The sequence below is a fragment of the Entelurus aequoreus genome, linkage group LG22 (assembly GCF_033978785.1).
Source record: "Entelurus aequoreus isolate RoL-2023_Sb linkage group LG22, RoL_Eaeq_v1.1, whole genome shotgun sequence".
NCBI lineage: Eukaryota > Metazoa > Chordata > Actinopteri > Syngnathiformes > Syngnathidae > Entelurus > Entelurus aequoreus.
Genome location: NC_084752.1, coordinates 16,298,540 through 16,319,971, shown reverse-complemented (window position 1 = coordinate 16,319,971; position 21,432 = coordinate 16,298,540). Strand labels below are relative to the sequence as shown.

The 21,432-nt window shown below is 41.3% G+C and overlaps 1 protein-coding gene across 1 annotated transcript in view; it reads right to left on the bottom strand.

Moving 5' to 3' along the window:
• Nucleotides 1–502: 502 nt before the first annotated feature.
• LOC133639179 (B-cell lymphoma/leukemia 11A-like) overlaps nt 503–21,432 on the bottom strand; it is a 73,365-nt gene continuing 52,435 nt past the window's right edge. Inside the window, exon 3 of the mRNA XM_062032269.1 lies at nt 503–5,532. Within this exon, the coding sequence (XP_061888253.1) occupies nt 3,551–5,532 (1,982 nt within the window). The 3' untranslated portion in view covers nt 503–3,550. The remainder of the gene's footprint in view (nt 5,533–21,432) is intronic.

The following is a 21,432-nucleotide window of genomic DNA, read 5'->3' as shown; positions in this document are numbered from 1 at the left end:
TGTACAGTGTTATATATTACTCTTAAAATATATATTTGTAATTGCAGAGTCTACTCCATTCTATTCACCTCATGACACACACGTTATTAATGTAGCATTTTTCATGGCAAACACGCACTATTGACAATAACAGAAACATGGCATGGCAGGAACAAAGCCACCTTTGAGGCGTCCACGCTAAACAATAACTAAAATCAACGCCATTTAAAAAATAATATAAATAATATTTTAAAAACAATGTAAAAAAAAAAAAAATCTAAATAATAAATTGATAAATGACTAAAAACAAAATGAGAATAACTGTTGTAATAATAGCAATAAATAAAATATGTAATAACAGAATAAAAATTAAAAACCTAAAAAGAGCCTTATTAAAAAAAGTCTGCCTTAAGTGCCATTAACCTTTTTTTTTCTGCAATCTTTTATATCACGCGCTACAATAAAAAGAAAAACGCCAATATCACATTCAGTATGTATGCAATACATTTTATTTTTTTTCCAAGACAAAATGGCTGAGTGAAGAGAATAATGCAGGCAACAGCTGAAAACAGAGTGGCAGTTTTTGTAACTGAAAAACAAAAACAAAAAAAAACATTTGCAGCAGGAACTCTTAAATGTTGGTCTGTGACCTTTGGCCATCAAACAAAAGAAACGTAAAAGCCGTCAGAAATTCCTCACGAGGGGTGAAAATTAACAGATGTGTGACTCTGTGAACAGAGCGTATACCGTATGTGGGTGTACAGTCATAATAAATAATGTCAACCAATGCCGCAGGTCAACTTCAAGTTCAGTTGAGAGCAGATAAGTTTGGAGTAAATACAGAACACAGGACAAGATCAAGCTGATGTACCTTCAGCAGAGACAACATGTACCAAACCTTTCTTCCTCTCATTTTGTCATTTGGAGAGAAAGACTTGCATATGGTATGTCATGTACCTTATGGAAATCATAAAGCACCGTGGTTTGTTTGGCAAAAGAAAAACAAAAAAAATAACAACAACAACAGGAAATCAATTCAAAATACCAAAATAATATTCTGCAAAATACAAAAAAAGGCTTTTCAGATTCATGTTGGATTGATTGCATATGACAAAAGTTTTTTTTTCTTCTTCTCATTAACGGTTGGAATGTTATCAGGTGGTACATGTTCACGGACAGTAAAAAGTTGGCTAGCAAGGAACCCCAACAATAGCTTGTATTACTGCATATAAAATGGCAGGAGAAACCAAAAAAAACAAACAAAAAAAAAAAAAAGATATGTACAACCACCTGTTTTTACCTCATTGTGGGAAGTCCAGCGGGACTGCCTGGAAAAGGCCATCATATGACCCCTCGCCCTCGAGGAACGCCGCAACATTTTTCAAAAACATACTTATTTTCAAGCGTACAAATTATTCACACTATATTATCCTGCCAAATTAAAAAAAAAATATACGGTGGCAGCTTGTTGGGATTTTTTTTCTTTTTAACTACGGTAAAAAAAAAAAAAGGGTACATTGAAGCCTTTAAAGAGTACAGGCAAAACCATTAAAAATACAGGCTCCAACATAAATACTATAAGTGCCTACACTAAGTGAACATTAATTTCAAATACCATTCTAAATACAGGAAAAAAGTCGACCATAAATGTGTTTGGAACCCAGGAACTTACATGAGTGTGCATTTTCCTATGTGTTTAAGTTCTCTCTATATATTTATATATCATATATCTCCCCCGATGCAAAAATTTTTGTTCAACCTGAAGACTTGTGTATAGTAAAGGCAAAAAAGATGCGAGACATTACAATTCTTTACATAGTGATCGAGTCCTGAATATCATCAAGACAGGAAAGAGAAACATCGATAAAAATTACAAATAAAATTTAAATAAAGTTCTCCTTGAAAGGCTTTAAAAAACAACAAATAGGCAATTTCAGTCATTTCTAAAAGTTAGTATGAAGCAGGACATTTCTATGGCATTTCCTGCATTTGATACCTCAACAAGCCAAACTGGTGTTTCGCTCTCACGGCTCATTCTTTTTTTATTTTTTTTAGTTTTTCTGTTAAATTCAAACTATTGACACCACAGTTATTTGTCAGCATAAAGAGCCAAGTTTTTTTTCCCTTGAGTGTCCAACTGTAAACTGGGGGAATGGAACAGTGCACGTAAAAAAGTTCCGGATATGGAATCCGGTCTTCGTTTTATACTCAACCGACTGTACCTCCGATTAGAGAGACAGATACAGACTCCAAGGCAGAGTGACAAGTGCTATATCATTAACAATGGCGGGGGTTGGAGAGAGGAACTGCTAATAAGATGAGGTCTAATTGTTCAAAAAGAAAATTTTAAAATGTGAGGTATGAACAAATTTAGATTTTGGGATTTGGAAACTCCACTATAAACCTTGCAAATGTAAAATCTAAGAGGACATTTGAATTGTCGAGACACCCGCTTCCCACCCATCACCCTGAAACCAAAGCATCTCCCATCCTCGCCAAAACCTGGTGAAAAACACTCAAATCCACTGCGTGGTCTTCAAGTTACTGTTGGCTACACCGACTGCCTGTATGACACCGAAAAAACTGTGCTACTTACAAAAAAAACAGCAAAATGTCATTTTAAAAGAAAATAAACACTCTGGGAAATTAAGAGCTTCACGTTGGTTAAAACAACTCCTCAGAGTACCCTCTCAGTATGATACGCAAGTACCGGGAAACATAAACACTAAACCAAACTCTTGAGCATGTAACATGCCAGTAAACAAAACCATAATCTGTAGAATGAAAATATACATGAGTCAGGCAGATTAATGATTTACCAGAGATAACTTTCATCTCAGCTGGTTCCTAAGTCACGACACGACAGGGTTGCACAGGTGCTTGATGCAAGGACCTGTCCATTCCACATGTGCACAAAAATGTCCTGTAATCATCTACATCTGAAACTCCGAGCTTACAGCAAAAGGAGGATTAACTAATGCAGGTAAAATATCCAAGGCACTCTTTGTTGTCATTTTACACCATATTATTCATTTTGTTGCTTGTAAAAGAATTAGGTCATGGTGCTTGTGCCTAGCATTCCATAGACAGCCCGACCCTTGTATATATATTTATGTACATATAGGTATTTTACGTCAATCTTGTATTCACAAAGATCAGTTTCAAATGTGACCCTGCTTGTCTTGAGGTTTGAACAACGTGACACGGTTGGCAACAAAACTGTACATGATATGTAAAACAATATGCAGAGTATGCAGCGTGAGTTCAAACATGTTGGCTAAATCCAAAGAATCGACAGCGACACGAGTAAAACCAAATCGACCAGCCACTGATTTTTCTCTAAAGTAGCCAAAAAACACACCAAGCATGCCGTCCAGTTACAAAAGAATTACAAAATGTGTAAATTATTGCACAATAGAAAGGCTCGAAAATGTTTTGTGTTTGATACATGAGTATTGCCCCAGTGGTCGGGAACGATAACAGGGCTGTACTGCGTACGGTTGTGTGACCCTGTACTCCTATCCCCCTACGTAGCCAAGAAGCTGACTGAGAGAACGTCCGGCGTGTTGCTCTACTCTGTCTTTATGTCGTTAGACAGAGGGCGGTCACTGTGCCACTTCTTCATGTGTTTCTCCAGAGTACTGTAGACGCTGAAAGGCATGTGGCAAATTTCACATTTGTAAACGTCCTTGCCCATCTGTCCGTGGGTCTTCATGTGGCGCGTGAGCTTTGAGCTCTGGGCGCAGGCGTAGCTGCACAGCTCACACTTGTAGGGCCGCTCTCCCGTGTGACTGCGTCGGTGCACTGTCAAGTTGCTGCAGTTCTTGAAAATCTTGCCGCAATACTCGCAGGTGTCGCTGCGGCGGCCGTCCTTGGAGCAAGGTCTGCCGTTACCGCTTCCGCCGTGTGGCGTGCTGGCCCCGCTGCCGGTGCCGCTGCGCCCCGAAGCGACGCGTTCCCCGTCCAGCTCACCGGGCGGAGTAGAGAAGCGCAAGCTGCCGTTCTCTGACGAGTGCTCGGATGAGGAGGCGAAGGGCGATTGTCTGGAGTCCCCGCCGGTAAAGTTGAGAAAGGGGTCCTTGAGTTGTCGTGAGGCAGCATAGCCTGCTAGCCACTGGGAGTAGACGTTTTCTGAGTTTGCGATGGTTGGAGTGGGAGGGTCTAGATCCTTTTCCACCTTAATGCGTTTGGAGACAGGACTGAGGGAGTCGGGGCTTATGCCACCACTTAACAGCTTCCTGGAAAGGCTGTCAGTAGATAAAGGTCCAAGACCGTTTAAAGTCGTTGTGGTTCCATCGTCTGCTCGGTCTGACTCCATTGCTGAGTCATCATCACCGGGCTCCTGTGATATGCTCCGACGGCGAGGGTGCAGAGCCACACTGTTCTGGTGGTGGCGGGCACCTTCTAACCTCAAGCTGAATCGATAGTTATTCCTGTCCTCCTCAACCTCTCCGACCACAGGCTTAGCATCCATTTCCTCCTCCTCTCCCTCTTCCTCTTCTTCCTCCTCCTCCTCTTCTTCTTCTTCCTCCTCTTCCTCCTCCTCCTCTTCCTCCTCCTCTCCATTTTCAGTCATCAGACCATTGTTCTCACTCTTGAACTTGGCCACCACTGACTTAAGGGCATCTGTGGCGCTGCCCATTAGTTCACTGGTACCAGGCTCGGGAGAACTGGCTGTCGAGAGGCCGTCTTCAGACTTGGTACTGAGCACCAAGGACTTACTCTGACAGTGTGTCTTCATGTGTCGTTTAAGTTTGCTTGCCTGGGTGCATGCATGGTTACACAGGTGACACTTGAATGGCTTTTCCCCCGTGTGGCTACGTCTGTGAACAATCAGGTTACTCTGGAACTTGAAGGTCTTCCCACAGAACTCACAAGACTTTGCCTTTAGTGGCGTGCTCGGTTGAACTGCGTTGGATGTTGGATTCGGGGTCGACCTCAAGCCAGAAGGCGACTGAGAAGTGGAGAGGGGTGGAGTTGCCGAGAACGGAGGCTTAGAACCTGGCTGGAATGGTTGAAGAAGCCTTTGCATAGGGTTGGGCCTGTTGGGGGACAGAGGCGGCGACGCTCCTGTGGCGTTTCCAGCCAGTTCACGGAGCCTTCTGGAGAAGTCCATGCTTGGAGGAGGTTCAAGTGGTACTGAGTTGAGCCTCATCACCCTGTCGAAAGCGCTGGGATGGTGGGTTGCCAAGGCCAGGTCATCTGGGCTCAGGTGATGGCGCGGAGGTGGACTGAAAAGGGGCGGGGTCCGAGGATAACGACCCTCTCGAGGAGTGGATACTGAATCCCGTCCTGATCCAGACCCCGGCATTCGCAGCAGGCTGTAGGGACTACCATCAGCCAGGTGGACAGCATGAAGTGGAGGCTGGGACGAAGCGCAGTCACCCCCCATCCCAGGAGCAGCACCTACACGAGGGGTGAGCGGGCTTCCCGGTTCACTCTCCAGGTAGATGCGGAAACCGTGGGTGTTCTGGGCATGCTGGAGAAGGAACCAGGCGCTGGTGAAGGGCTGCTTACACGTGGTACAGGTGTAGCTGCTGGGCTCGTCTTTATCTGTTATAAAAAACACAAAAATAAAATGTTAGTCCAAAAAATGAAAAAAAGGATGATTTGGTGATTTTAAATATATATTTGTGTACTTTATCTATTTGACCTAAAAAGATAAATGCCATTCTGAAATACTTTGTATTGCTTTGCATTTTCAGCCTGCTGCATTATGAGTAGATCAGAGCACGCACAACAATGATATTTTAGGTCAACCTTTTTTGAAACAGCCGAGAATTTATACAATTGCTGAAAAAAGGCACATGATCATGGTTCAGTGTGTGAAGTACTGTGGCATAAAATAATAAAGAAAAATAAGTTTTAAGCTAGAAACTGTTAAATTAAATGTTTTCTTTGAAAAAGTCCTTACAGGTTTGACTGACAATGCATTCCTAATCGTGTTGAACACTCGTCAGCCCTTGTTTACAGAATAGACCAGTGTTGTTCATCCTTTTCTGAGCCAAGGCACATTTTTTTCATTGAAAAAATCTCGAGGCACACCACCAACAGAAAACATAAAAAAATGAAACTCAGCAGCCGATATTGACAGTAAAAAGTCGTTCTCGCGATTTTTGGATATGAATTCAAACCAAAACCAAGCATGCATCACTATAACTCTTGTCTCAAAGTAGGTGTATTGTCACGACCTGTCACATCACGCCGTGACTTATTTGGAGTTTTTTGGTGTTTTCCCATGTGTAGTGTTTTAGTTCTTGTTTTGTGCTCCTATTTTTTTGTTGATTGTCATGTACGGATGTACTTTGTGGACACCGTCTGCTGATCCACACGCTGTAAGTCTTTGCTGTCGTCCAGCATTCTGTTAAGTGTTTACTTTGCAGTCAGTTCAGTTTTAGCTTCGTTTTGCATAGCCATCCCTAAGCTTCAATGCCTTTTCTTAGCGGCACTCGCCTTTTGTTTATTTTTGGTTTAAGCATTAGATAACTTTTTACCTGCACACTGCCCCCCGCTGTCGTCTGCATATTGTGATCACGACAAACCATGTACTGGACATCTACAAAGCAATTAGCTACCTGCTGCCACCTACTGATATGGAAGAGTATTACATGGTTACTCTGCCAATCTCTAGACAGCACAGACATTCAACAACGGCAGATTTGCGGATTGTAATTACTGGTTTGCAAAAAATATTTTTAACCCAATTAGGTAAAATTACATAATCTCCCACGGCACACCAGACTGCATCTCACGGTACACTAGTGTGCTGCGGCACAGTGGTGAAAAACACTGGAATAGACGAGGCTAAAGTGCAACATGCAGCTAATGCTGCACATTAACAGTGTATATTAATACAAGGTCACATGTCGATGAATTGTAGCAGCTTTTTTAATTAAAATAACGGGACATATCCTCACCCGAAAATGAAAAATTGTGTTTTTTGCGTCGGCGGGGAGGCATTTTTCAAAATGCATTTCATGCATTGCTTTTATATCTCATGCTGTATGGATTTATTTAAATCCTCTCAGGTGAATAGAAAAGGAGAAGGAGGGAAAGCAGAAGTGAGAGATATGCTAAATAAGAAGCATCCACACTTGCAAATGTGCACCGTCTTTCATCTCATGCCTTCCTTATCCTTTCTTCTTTTTTTTCACAGGGGGACAATTTTATGAAGTCATTTGCAAAAAAAAAAAAGAAAAAAAAAGATGCTTCTTTGCTGGAAGCCATTGGCAAGTACGAGACAGCCTAAGATTGTGTGTGTGTGTATGCGTGATCCCTAAAATGGTGGACAGGCTTGCAAATTTTAAACTGGCTGTGACAGTGAGACAAAGAGGTGAAGATGGGACATTAAAAAGGAGACCGTTGCTTAGGGAAAAACATAAAGTGTTGAGGATGAGCAGTGACATCTTGTGTGTCCGTAACAAGAGTGGCCCCCTCTGAACAATCTTATTTAAAGACCAAAACATGGCACAAAATGTGCACCCAATCAAACCTCCATGCAAACCTTTTTGTGAAAGGAGTTGGAAGGGGGTATACTGGCAAATTATGGATCATTACAATCTGAAAAAATTACAGTTAATTGCTGCCACCTGCATGGGGCTTTGACCCACTATGGAATTTTTCCATCATAAAAAGCCATTTGTCCATACAGGTTTCTTCTCCTTCTTGCACAAGCGAAAATACATTGTGCTCATAACATTGACTTTGGCTATATACACTGGTCCTGACACTGTGTGTGTGTGTGAGTGTGTGCTTTTATTGTTTATAGCTGCAATAACCTGACATCTCCTGTTCACTTTGATTTGATTAGCAGCCTGCATATATTTCCTCGCCCCGTGCGTGAGCAACAGACGGTGTGTATGCATGAGGAAGAAAACAAATTATTATTATTTTTTTTCTGTTATTGCAAACGACAAAAGAGGGATTGGAGAAAAGCATGGACGGGGTGGGGGGGTTTGGCGGGGCCGGGGGGTGGTTCTCCTTCGGGACACTCTGCGATTGACGGAGGAGGAAAAGCACTGCAGGATCTTAGACGGGAGAGGAAGAAAGCAGGGAGAGGGGATCAGAGGAAAGGGAGAATTGTGGCGTGAAGGGGACATTCATAATGACAACCCGCCACGTTTGTGAAGGACACAACACAGTACTTCCATGCTGCAAGTGAGTTCATTTTCTTATGTGTCAAAAACTACACGTCGTGTGCTATGCAATCACAAACCCATCTATGGACATTAGTCAACCTGCTCATGCCACAAGCAACACAAATAATTGTTATTCCAACCAAGCAGTGGACACATTGATGGGCATCAAAATGCCGAATCAAAGTATAAATCCAGCGCCATGTCAGCAGCAGAGCAGATATCTAAATAAGCCCACCATCGTCCTTAATAGCTGTCCTCAAACGGATGGAAGGACAGTTTTTCAAAAGAAAAAAAAATATTCCTACATGGCGTTTGATGCCCTTGAAGACTTTTTTTTTTTTCCTACCATGGGAGAGCAGAGAGACGTATGAGGGAGGAAGAATGATCTTATAAACGAGTCTGTCCTCTAATGGAATAAAGGAGAGCTCACTCTTCTTGTCTGAGTCTACGCTTCCAGTGAGGACGGAGGGTAGAAGAGCTCGGGCTAATGCTGGATCTCCTGGTTGCTTTGAAATAGGATCAGCCGAAAGGAGAAACCACACTGACAACCCTGTAGCCACCATTTCATGGCAAGGGCTGAAAGAGGGGACTTTGGCGGAGTAAAGGCAAAGAAGCCTAAATGGAAAGTGAAAAGAAAAAAGAAGGGGGTTAAGTAAGACGGAGAAAAGGGAACGAGAAAAGAATCTAAAAGTCAAAAGTACAGACATAGAACAGTCAAAGGGCGGAAAGGCTTTTAACAAGTCCTTCGGAGCCATTTCATCACATTGCAACACTAATCAGGCGAGGGCACTGAATATGGAAGTCGGTTGTCTTCTAATAGGCAGATAATACCATCCAGAGAGCAAAAACGTATGACGCAAGGAATTAATTGCACATTAAAGAGCAGATGGTCTTGCGAATTGGTTGCTTACACCATGTTCACAGCATTCTTCCACTGTGTGGACCTTTCACATAAACCAGTTGGAGGCTGAGGCAGCAAGCACACTTCAGATTGTTCTATTGTTGGTGACCCACCCCCCAAATGCAGACAAACACACACTGTACACATGCACACACAACCAAGACCAGGGCTATCCCACTGGCCCGGTAATGACACAAGTTCAGTTCAAAACATAAGACAAACATTTTTGCAGCAAATTCCTAAAAACATTTGAGTGCTCCTTGCAAATAGGAACGTGGACCGCTGTAAACACATTGGCAGATCCTTGCATTGACATTTTAACTTTTCTAGCAAATAGAACACTGGGATCCAAACTGGTTTACATAACTGAGGTGTTCCTCAAGGCAACCCTTTAAAGTCCTCTCCTTTTTGACAGTTACACATTTTTTCGTAATGTGATTTACGTAACTAAGGTGTTGCTGTAGCTTATTTCAGATGCTGTCAGTAGTCATTTGTTCGACTTCCTTGGTTATACTAGTAGCTTCAAGGTTCCATTCAACTGGTGGGCCTGCGAGTTCAGTTCAGAAAACCTGTGAAAGACTCACATTTTTGCAGCAGGTTCTTAAAAAACACTAGAGTGCTGTCATAGAGATGATCTTTGACTAGCTATTTTGCAGAAGGTCCTTAAAAACAGCAGAGCGCTACTGTAACTAACAAAATAAATAGACCAAAAGCAAACATGTCTACTGTAGAGGATGCTGTTTCTCCGAATACACAAATTAAGACTAAGAGTGAAGGGAGAGATTCAGCCCTCAGTCCTTAACTTTCTGAAAATGTGGTCCCCAAAACAATTGACCTACACTATGCCACCAATCTACTCCTGTGCTCCTTCTTGTAGGCCAAACAATCACAGAGGAGTCAATCAGTAAAAAGTACATGGTTATTTACAGCCCTTTGAGACACTTGTGATTTAGGGCTATATAAATAAACATTGATTGATTGATTGAATTGAACACCTGTCCTTTAGGAAGCTGTAATTTCCACCATCATCTAATGTCACAAACATACTCTTTAATATAGAAATTCCTGGATCAGCACTAAAATGTTGTGTTTTTTTTCTAGGCCAGAAATCACGTTATTATTTGTGTGTCATCATCATCATGGAATATAAGGCTTGTTCGCAGACATCAAGGATCAGGACTCTCCAGTCTTCTCTGGCGTCCGCTCTCTAAATAGGTTTTATGCAACTGAGATTTCCGATTAAATGTCTTAGGCTTGTTCGTTGTCTACTTCAACTAGTTTTTTTCTGGTAAAGGGGCTGTTTGCAACTTTGACGTGTCTGCCTTGAAAGCGCTAACTTTCCAGAAAATTGTAAGTGGACTGCTTATGGTTTTTAGCACATAATGACGTAAACTATGTCTTACGTAACACACACGCACAAACAAAATTTAGTCACTAGCTTCTCTGGGACTGCTTTTCTTTGTGTGCACACGCTCAATATACATTTTAAAAATATTGACATTTTCAAAAACATAAATATATGTTCTGTTAAACCACTACTGGTAATAAAAGCTAGCCGGTGGTGTTTTATGTCATATATTTTGGTTTGACAGAGCAAGTTGCAAACAAACCTTTTAATGCTTTTGAAATGGGACGGCGTGGCGAAGTCGGTAGAGTGGCCGTGCCAGCAATCGGAGGGTTGCTGGTTACTGGGGTTCAATCCCCACCTTCTACCATCCTAGTCACGTCCGTTGTGTCCTTGGGCAAGACACTTCACCCTTGCTCCTGATGGCTGCTGGTTAGCGCCTTGCATTGGGCAGCTCCCGCCATCAGTGTGTGAATGTGTGTGTGAAAGGGTGAATTTGGAAATACTGTCAAAGCGCTTTGAGTACCTTGAAGGTAGAAAAGTGCTATACAAGTATAACCCATTTATCATTTATTTATTTGTCTTTTCTGATATGTCCGAGGAATGCGAATTGTGAATCTGAGATGGTTGCAATAAACTACTTTTTGTTTCCTGCTTTGTTAGTATTATTTTCTGTCATTTTTCTAAAGAACCACATTTCCATTGCCTCTAATTTTTAAAGTGCATCATTCGCAGTCATATTGTTGGACAGATAATACACACGATTTAAGCATTCTGAGTTTGGTATTTCTAAATGTTTGTCTAAACCACTAAACACATTTTTTTTTAAATATGTACACCATAATTTATATATTTATTCGCAATGGCTTTGCTTATTTCAAGCATTTTTAATCCTATTGTTATCCTTTTTTTCAACATTTTATTTATTCCTTTATTTAACACTACACAAGCTTTAAAGTGTCATTTTTTTACTCCCATTTGCTTATTGGTATTTTATTGTTTCTTCGTTCCTTTCTCACAAGAAGTGAACATAATTTAAAAGTGTAAATTGCAAAAAGTAAGCAAATGTTATGGTTTTAAAGTATTATCAGTAATAGACATGGAGAAGGTGTAGAATCAAACACGATCCGCTTCTTCCCACTCCTTTCAGGACATGTTGTATTGTGCAAATAACCACTTGATGTTCCTCAAAGGTCTGTTGGCAACTTCTTCAAAGTACTATTTTTCAAACCAAACTAGCTTATGTTACAAGAGAAGCAACTAACAATTTGCAGTTGTGTTATTTTTTATGATAGAATGTACACTATATTGCCAAAAGTATTTGGCCAACCATCCAAATGATCAAAATCAGGTGTCCTAATCACTTGGCCTGGCCACAGGTGTATAAAATCAAGTACTTAGGCACGGAGACCGTTTCTACAAACATTTGTGTAAGAATGGGCCACTTTCAGGAGCTCAGTGATTTCCAGCGTGGAACTGTCATAGGATGCCACTTGTGCAACAAATCCAGTCGTAAAATGTCCTCGCTCTTAAATGTTCCAAAGTTAACTGTCGGCGTGTTATTATAAGAAAATGGAAGAGTTTGGGAACAACAGCAACTCAGCCACAAAGTGGTAGGCCACGTAAATTGACAGAGAGGGGTCAGCGGATGCTGAAGCGCATAGTGCAAAGAGGTCGCCGACTTTCTGCACAGTCAGTTGCTACAGAGCTCTAAACTTCATGTGACCTACCAATTAGCCCACGTACAGTACGCAGAGAGCTTCATGGAAGGGGTTTCCATGGCCGAGCAGCTGCATCTAAGCCATATACATCACCAAGTCCAATGCAAAGCACGTCGTCACTGGACTCTAGAGCAGTGGAGACGTGTTCTCTGGAGTGATGAATCACGCTTTTCCATCTGGCAATCTGATGGACGAGTCTGGGTTTAGAGGTTGCCAGGAGAACGGTACATTTCGGACTGCATTGTGCTGAGTGTGAAATTTGGTGGAGGAGGAATTATGGTGTGGGGTTGTTTTTCAGGAGTTGGGCTTGGCCCCTTAGTTCCAGTGAAAGGAACTTTGAATGCTCCAGGATACCAAAACATTTTGGACAATTCCATGGTCCCAACCTTGTGGGAACAGTTTGGAGCGGGCCCCTTCCTCTTCCAACATGACTGTGCACCAGTGCTCAAAACAAGGTCCATAAAGACATGGATGACAGAGTCTGGTGTGAATGAACTTGCCTGGCCTGCACAGAGTCCAGTCCTGAACCCGATAGAACACCTTTGGGATGAATTAGAACAGAGACTGAGAGCCAGGTCTTCTCGACCAACATCAGTGTGTGACCTCACCAATGCGCTTTTGGAAGAATGGTCAAAGATTCCTATAAACACACTCCGCAACCTTGTGGACAGCCTTCCCAGAAGAGTTGAAGCTGCAATAGCTGCAAAAGGTGGACCGACATCATATTGAACCCTTTGGGTTAGGAATGGGATGGCACTTCAAGTTCATATATGCATCAAGGCAGGTGGCCAAATACTTTTGGCAATACAGTGTACATTAAGGATGGGCGATATGGACTACAATCTATATCGCAATATATACTGCAGCCTCCTGAGATAACAATACATATTATGACATATTGTTTGGTATAAAATGATAAGAGAACCATTTCAAACAGGTTACAAAGGCTCCTAATTTGGCTGCTGACTGTTAACATGTTGCATAACTTCCAGTTGTAATATTTTCTCAAAATCATTATTCATCAACTTGATAATTTTGTTGATATAGTTGGTTACTTTCTGCTGTAACATTGCTTTATCTACACGTCTGTTAAAATGTACGAAACACCTATTTCTCTGTTGTTTGAATACATTAGTTCTGGGCAATATTATAGATGTGGGTATAGATCCAATACCAAGTAGTTACAGGTGTAAGTCTTGGTCACACCATAGTTGATACTGATACTTCAAATATTCAACATCATTGACTTTTTAATCATGATTATAATCAGTCAAAAATACAGGATGGCAGTATAACAATATCAATTAAGCATTTAAATGATTTCCTATTGGCTCTAATTTAAATCATTTGATTTCTGCCCTTAAAGTCCTTACGTCCAGGGATTTATTTCCTGAGTTTGTAAACAATAACAAAAACGAAAAAAATATGTTTTTGCTAGCAAAAAATGTATATCTACTCCTTGTGGTACCGACCATACATGGCTATCATACTTGGTTTTATTACTGTCAAAATTGTTATCGTTCCGCCGATCTTTGCTTACCTTTAAGGATCTTACTTCAAGCAGTTAGCATGACTTATTGTACCCTCCACGGTGTGTAGTAAAGTGTGTTTAGCTATTCCTCGTCATTCACTGATACTTGTAAGAAACTTAGTTTATTCGCCGGTGAGGAGACAAGGATTGCTGATCTATAAAGGATGTGTTTGTTCGATTGACGCTGCCAAATTTGCGGGACACAGCTACAATGTGTCATCAACATGCATTATCATTTACAGTATTAAAAACTCTATCATCAGCCAAATTGCTATAATTTATATGATGTCCAAGACAAATGTTTCCTCTGAGACAATGAAGCTAATTATTATTATTATTATTATTATATCGTTTATATCACGCAACCCTAATATACAATATTCAATGATAGTCAAAATTAGCAAGCCAAATGCAATCATTAACTAACACCACACAAAGCTAATGTGTGTACGTGTGTTTTACGAACTGACAAAAAAATACAATTGCACTACAGCTTCACGTCTCGGTCCATCCAGTTTTCAAACTTTACGGCCAATTACCCAAAAGTTACACAACTGGATTTTATCTAAAAAATTTTGTGTCGTCCTTCACCAAACCTCAGATTGGGACCTTTCTGTCCTGGTAAGGCAACATAGCTCTCAATGATATTGGTCATTTAGCTAATGGAGGAGGGAGCTAACAGGATTACCTTGCAGGTCTTCCAAATGGAGAAGGAATAGAAAGAGACTGGGACGCCACATGTTATCGGCATTTTTCCAAAGTTATACCTGGGCTTAGGAGTACTCACACGCCCCTAAAGTGATTATGCTAATAGTAGGTCTTTGCCAATATTCAAAAGTGTTTATAGGTGTTGCAGTCGGTGCCTTGGGAAGTCTGAGGGGTTGTCAATATAGTGCCTCCTTAAGAGCGCTTCAGCCAGAACTGGCGTTAATGCGATTACTACTTTGTTAATGTCATTAAAGAATTCACAGGCAGGGATTGGACAGAGGTGATGGGTGAACCAGGACGAGGGATGTTAGCCCAGAGAAGGACAATGCCATTACAACTCTGCATTTTCAGTCATCAAACTTTTCCATTGCCACAACTTTCACATGACTTTGGAAGGCCTGAATAAAAGTTAAACATCGAGCATCGGACACCACTGAGAACCGGGAATGTGTTCCAATTCTCCCGGAAGTATCCACATTGTTAAACGTTGATTCCTATTTTTGATGCTTAGTCAGCCAAGAGGAAGAAGCTGCCACAGTGAACCGTCTATCTCCATACACCGTGTGGAGCCGCTTCCCTAAGTCAGCAATGCTTTATTGTGGCAAATAAGCTACAGTTCTTACAAATATTATCATCCCTGGAGGACGAGTCTAAACATGTTACACACTGAGTAAGAGTAAGCAGGAGAAAGCTAATCACAAAGCTAACTTCTATGCTAGCCGCTAAACCAGCTTGAAACAACATAATAAGTAAGTAAGTGCCTAGTCAATTTTATGAAGTGTAGATGGAACGATGTTGCAGCAGAATGTAAGCAGCTATTAACAGGAAATTAACAAATAAATGAGTAAGAGTCAAGAGAGAACAGGGTTTCCCCTATATGCACCGCCACGGCAGAATAAAAGCCGCCACACCTTACAAATGTGGGTTTCTTACATGAAAAAAAATTCAAGTCATATATTTATTTAATGGGTATACTATATATATTCATTTGTCTAAACAATATTGGCCATAATTACTTTGAAAAACATTTCAAATAGCATTAAAATGTTCTTTGAAAAATGTGCATCTGAATCACGTCTCAGCATAAGCGCTACAGCTGATCGCGCACCGTAGTTGGCACTCGGTAAAAGGGAGGGGAAACAAGTTCAGTAGAAAAGTATTTCAAGGTAATTAATGCATTTCTTGGTCATACCTGTAAAAACTACCCTAATCTTGACATTACTATCGACACTAACATCTAACTTTACGACGTGTGTGTCTTCGAACCTGGAAATCTGTGTGTGGAATTTGCATGATCTCCCCATTACAGAATTATGCATGTTCGGTTAATTGGAGCCTGTAAATTGTCCATAGGTATGAATGTGAGAGTGAATGATTGTTTTGTTTTTTATGTATGTGCCTTGCGATTGGCCCCTGCTAACTTTCGTTAGCCTGTCAATGAGCTGGTCCATTATACGTTGGCATTAAGCTAGCGGCATTAGAGCCCACCTTACTCCTGTCTTATTGTATTGCTTTTTTCAGTTTATTCCAAACTGTATTTTCAATTCTACATGATTCATACATGTATGTGCACTTTGTGTATATTGATGTACTTTCTCCACCGCAGCCCCTCGCCACGCGCCCACCCCCACAATCTGAGGGAAACCCTGGAGAGGATACTATAACTGTCAGGCTCCCCTGTTGACACACAAACGTAAGCGGAAGATGGATCGATTCATAAATCGGTAGTGATGATATCAAGGGTAGCATCACTATATGTAGAAACTAGAGGGATTTGATCTATATTTTTATATATATGTTTTTTTTTGTCGTTTTTGTCCATCTTTACAAGCTTAAGGAATAATTCACTGGACACAGGATGACTTTAGGATAAAAACCAAAGGATTTAAATTAGTAATAAATAGTTTTTGCTTTTGTTTAGTTAGTTAGTTAGTTGTGCACTATTGACTTTTTTGATCAAACAAATGTATATAATAAAACAAACAAAAGGAACTATTTTAAATAATTAATATAAATTATATTGTTACACTGTCAATAGCACTCACCATGAATAAACGTGATCGGTATCTGTCAATTTCAGTATAAGTATAGGCAACATTAAACCCTGATCGAACACATTATACCAATTACACATGAACAACAGAATATTGTACAGTAAATGTTTTTTATGAGGAATTAAAAAAAAAAAAGAAACTTTTGTGAAAGTGTACTCCTGTGGAAAGAAACACTTATATTCAAGTTCAAAAGATTGATATTTATATACTTCTTGAGAATAGCCCTGTGAGAAATGCATACTAAATTGTTGACACTCCTTAAAAAATTGGGAACTGGAATCGTCTGAACTCAAACGATACCCAAACCGAGACTGGATGTAAAAAGTGGACACATGAACTATAATTACTTCTATAATACATTAAGGCCCCTTCTACACTAAGCCGGCTAAGGTTATCCAGGGTGAATCCTAACTTACCTTACCCTTGTCCACACACACACAATGGTCGTTTAAGACCCTCTCCCTCTCTCTGTCCGCCGGCGCAACGCAACCTAATGTGCAAGTTCTTAAATTAAATGTAACTTATCTGAACTATATCCAGTGTTGTGCTATTTCAATTAACTGGAATCCAGTGTAGTAGTAAATCACACTTGACCCATCCTAAATTCATGAAATCTTTAATGGACAAGTGAAAGTAAACATTGTGATAAGGAACATTTTACATCAATCCATCTGGGGATCTAGATATCTGGTCAGGACACTCCTCACTCTTTTGCCCTCACCTTCATTGTCCATTAGTTTTTAGTGACTTTATATACTCTGGACCTAGACGTTGAGTCCGCGACATACATGGCGGACAATAACTGATAATCTGCTCTGCCAGTCAAAAAGCATTCGCCGTTTTCCGTAGTCGTCCCTCGATGGCCAGGTAATACAAAGCACACACTACCTTTTTTTTTTATCACATCCATGGGAGCCCGCATTCTCGTTGTCTCCCCTTCGACAAATGGACAAAGTTTTTCGGTAAGTAGAATCACGGCTGACCTGGACATTGGAAAGTTCTCTTGCCGTCTGAGAAGTGTTGTATCCCAAATAGCTGCAATCGCTTTCTCATGTGTGATTTCCACAAGCGTCTGTACATGTAGAAGAAGGAAAAACACGGGCATGTCTGGATGATTCGACATATTTCCAGTGGTTAGCTCCGAGTTACGAAACCGCTTTATTATGAAGCTGGCTGTGGCGCGTTCTTTCTGACGTCACTTCCTGTGTGGGGCGCGGTCTTTCTGGCGTCACTTCCTCTCCGAACTCAGTTTGTAAACGATCAATGAGTCCATACAAAGGTAAGAGCCAGAGATTCAAGAAATACACGGCGCACTTACCCGTGTAAAAAATTATCCAAGGAGGGGGACTTTAAACAATGATTTAGTGTGGCCGAAACGGGGCTTTTTCGTTTAATGAGTTATCCGGCTTAATGTAAACAGGGTCTAATTGGAGTGAGAAAACATCTAGTAGAGCCTCTGAGTGGCTTTGTAACTCCTTTTTTCCCTCCAACAAACTGTGTTTCTCTGACACCACTGCACAGACACACACACACACGTGCTCAAACACTCACTTCTTTGTCACCGGACCAAACTTGGTGCGGTGCGCTGAGCCTAGTGGCCGCAGACAAAAGGTTTGTTTGACCAACACTTGTTTCTAAGACAAAGCCGGATGCAGGGAATGCTGTTTACTAAACAGAAAGCCAGCCAGCCAACACAGCGGGCCTAAAACTCGATCTTGTACGAGTCTGAAGCAATGCTGGCGGTTGTTAGAGGTCACACACACTACGGATTTCAGAGAAGCTGACCACGAACCACTACGCACGCCACACACATAGAAGAGCGGAGACCCAAGTTTCCAAACGAGAGGGAATGAAGAAGGGTAGGAAAAGTTATGCTGGAAAGGACAAATCTTCAGATAAAATATGCATGGTGGTTTTTAAGGGCTTGTGCCTAATGTAAAGTCATATGCTGGCTGCCGGTTTCTCTCTCTAATCAGACATTCACACTCCTTACCTATAGCCTTCTCTTTCTTCTGAAAGTTAAAAGGAGCAACACTGGAACAGCGGCGTCCCGGCCATGAAGAAACCATTAGACACAGATGGCACCCACACAAGAACGCATGAATGCACGCACAGCAATTTGTGTGCAAGTGTGCTGGGGGCGCATATTGTTTGCGTGCTTTCGTACGCATGTGAGAATTTTAATGGGCAGGGGTTTTCTCATTTTCAGCATAATTGTTTTGTGTTTTGGGTACGACAACTGTAAATCTGTAATACAATGTTTAGGATTCTAACATAGTGTAAAATGAGATAAAGTGCAGGTGAAGATAGGTACTGAAATATAATTGTGATTACCGTATTTTTCGGAGTATAAGTCGCTCCGGAGTATAAGTCGCACCGGCCGAAAATGCATAATAAAGAAGGAAAAAAACAATATATAAGTCGCACTGGAGTATAAGTCGCATTTTTGGGGGAAATGTATTTGATAAAACCCAACACCAAGAATAGACATTTAAAAGGCAAATCAAAATAAATAAATAAAAGTGAACAACAGGCTGAATAAGTGTACGTTATATGACGCATAAATAACCAACTGAGAACATGCCTGGTATGTTAACGTAACATGGTAAGAGTCATTCAAATAACTATAACATATAGAACATGCTATACGTTTACCAAACAATCTGTCACTCCTAATCGCTAAATCCCATGAAATCTTATACGTCTAGTCCAGGGGTCGGCAACCCGCGGCTCCGGAGCCGCATGTGGCTCTTTGATCACTCTGATGCGGCTCAGCTGCATACTTGCTGACCCTCCCAATTTTTCCGGGAGACTTCCGAATATCAGTGCCTCTCCCGAAAATCTCCCGGGGCAACAATACTGATGGCGTGCCTTTAGCGTCCGATTTCACACTATCTGCGTGCTGGCCCAGTCACGTGTTGTATGCGGGCTGTGCCCTACACACGTAAGTGACTGCAAGGCATACTTAGTCAACAGCCATACAGTTCACACTGAGGGTAGCCGTATAAAACAACTTTAACACTGTTAGAAATATACGCCACACTGTGAACCCACACCAAACAAGAATGACAAACACATTTCGGGAGAACATCCGCACCGTAACACAACATAAACATAACAGAACAAATACCCAGAAACCCATGCATCCCTAACTCTTCCGGGCTACATTATACACACCCGCTACCATCAAACCCCGCCCCCCCCAACCCCGCTCATCTCAACCGACGCACGGAGAGGGGGGGGGGGGGGGGGGGTTGATGTGTGGGGGGGCAGAGTTGGGGGGGGGGGGGGGTTGGTGGTAGCAGGGGTGTATAATGTAGCCCGGAAGAGTTAGGGATGCATGGGATTCTGGGTATTTGTTCTGTTGTGTTTATGATGTGTTACGGTGCGGATGTTCTCCCGAAATGTGTTTGTCATTCTTTTTTGGTGTGGGTTCACAGTGTGGCGCATATTTGTAACAGTGTTAAAGTTATTTTATACGGCTACCCTCAGTGTAACCTGTATGGCTGTTGACCAAGTATGCCTTGCAGTCACTCGTGTGTGTCTGCAGAAGTCTCATACAACATGTGACTGGGCTGGCACGCTGTAAGTACAGGTTGTAGAGGGCGCTAAAGACAGTGCCATCACAGCACGCCCCTATTATTGTTGTTTGGGTGAAAATCAGCAGACATCCGATAGAATAGCTGCCCTGAATTTCGGGAGTCTCCCGGAAAAATCGGGAGGGTTGGCAAGTATGACGCTGTCAAGCGCCATTCATATAAAACTTGCGGGCCGCACTAACATTAAATTTTCATATTAAGGTGTGGGCCGCGTGTCTGGTTTATACATAGCACAAAGCAAAAAAAAACAACTATGTATACAGTGTTATTTCATTTTAAATTTCAAAAGAGTTTTGAGGCTCCCATTGTTTTCTTGAATTTGTGAAACGGGTCAAAATGGCTCTTTGAGTGGTAAAGGTTGCCGACCCCTGGTCTAGTCTCTTACGTGAATGAGCTAAATAATATTATTTGATATTTTACGGTAATGTGTTAATAATTTCACACATAAGTCGCTCCTGAGTATAAGTCGCACCCCCGGCCAAACTATGAAAAACACTGAGACTTATAGTCCGAAAAATATGGTATACATTTTACAATATATTGTCCCACAAATGTTTTTATTAACAGCATTTTTTTCAGACCAAACCAAGCTCTGATGTAATCATGATATGTGATGAGTCCCTACATCTGCAGTCCCCTCCAAGGTTTCTCATTGTATCCCATTGGGTTGAGTTTTTTCTTGCCCTGATGTGGGATCTGAGCCGAGGATGCCGTTGTGGCTTGTGCAGCCCTTTGAGACACCTGTGATTTAGGGCTATATAAATTAACTTTGATTGATTGATGACAAAATGATCAAGTTCATTATCATTTATCATTCAATTGGTAACTAATGGTAACTAATATTCTGAGACTGTAATTTGTTTGTTTGTTTGCTTGTTGATGATTTTTATTTGTTACTGTATTGTGTAGTTATAATTGGTAATTGTATTGAGTTTGTGGACCACAGGAAGACTAGTGGGTTGTTGTGGCAACCAGCTAATGGGGATCCTTAATACAAATCTAAAAAATCTAATCAATCGATTTATTGACTATTGGCCCAGGCCTATGTCGGTACATAAGGTGTGTAACACACTCCCCGCGATCATTTTAAAATAAGCACCACATTGACTTTTTTCCATGAGTAACCTTATTGTGTTTGATCTTTTCAGTCCATTGAACCGTGTGCGAACTGACCATCCACCCACATTCACCCATCCATCCATCCCTCTTCCGTTCATCCATCCATTCAAACTAAGCTCAGCTGGGCAGCCTCATGTTTGGGTACCACTTGGTCTGGCAGACCTTGTTATAAATCTGGGCCAGCCGTGTCTCATTATTTGTTCTCTGCTTACTAACAACAGTGGGAGGCTGGATGCTGTACTTTCTCATTGTAACGCTAATGGTACATTGAAAAAGGCCTCTGGGCTTCTAGGCTTAACTAGTCTAATTAAATGGACCGTCACTTATGCGAGCATCT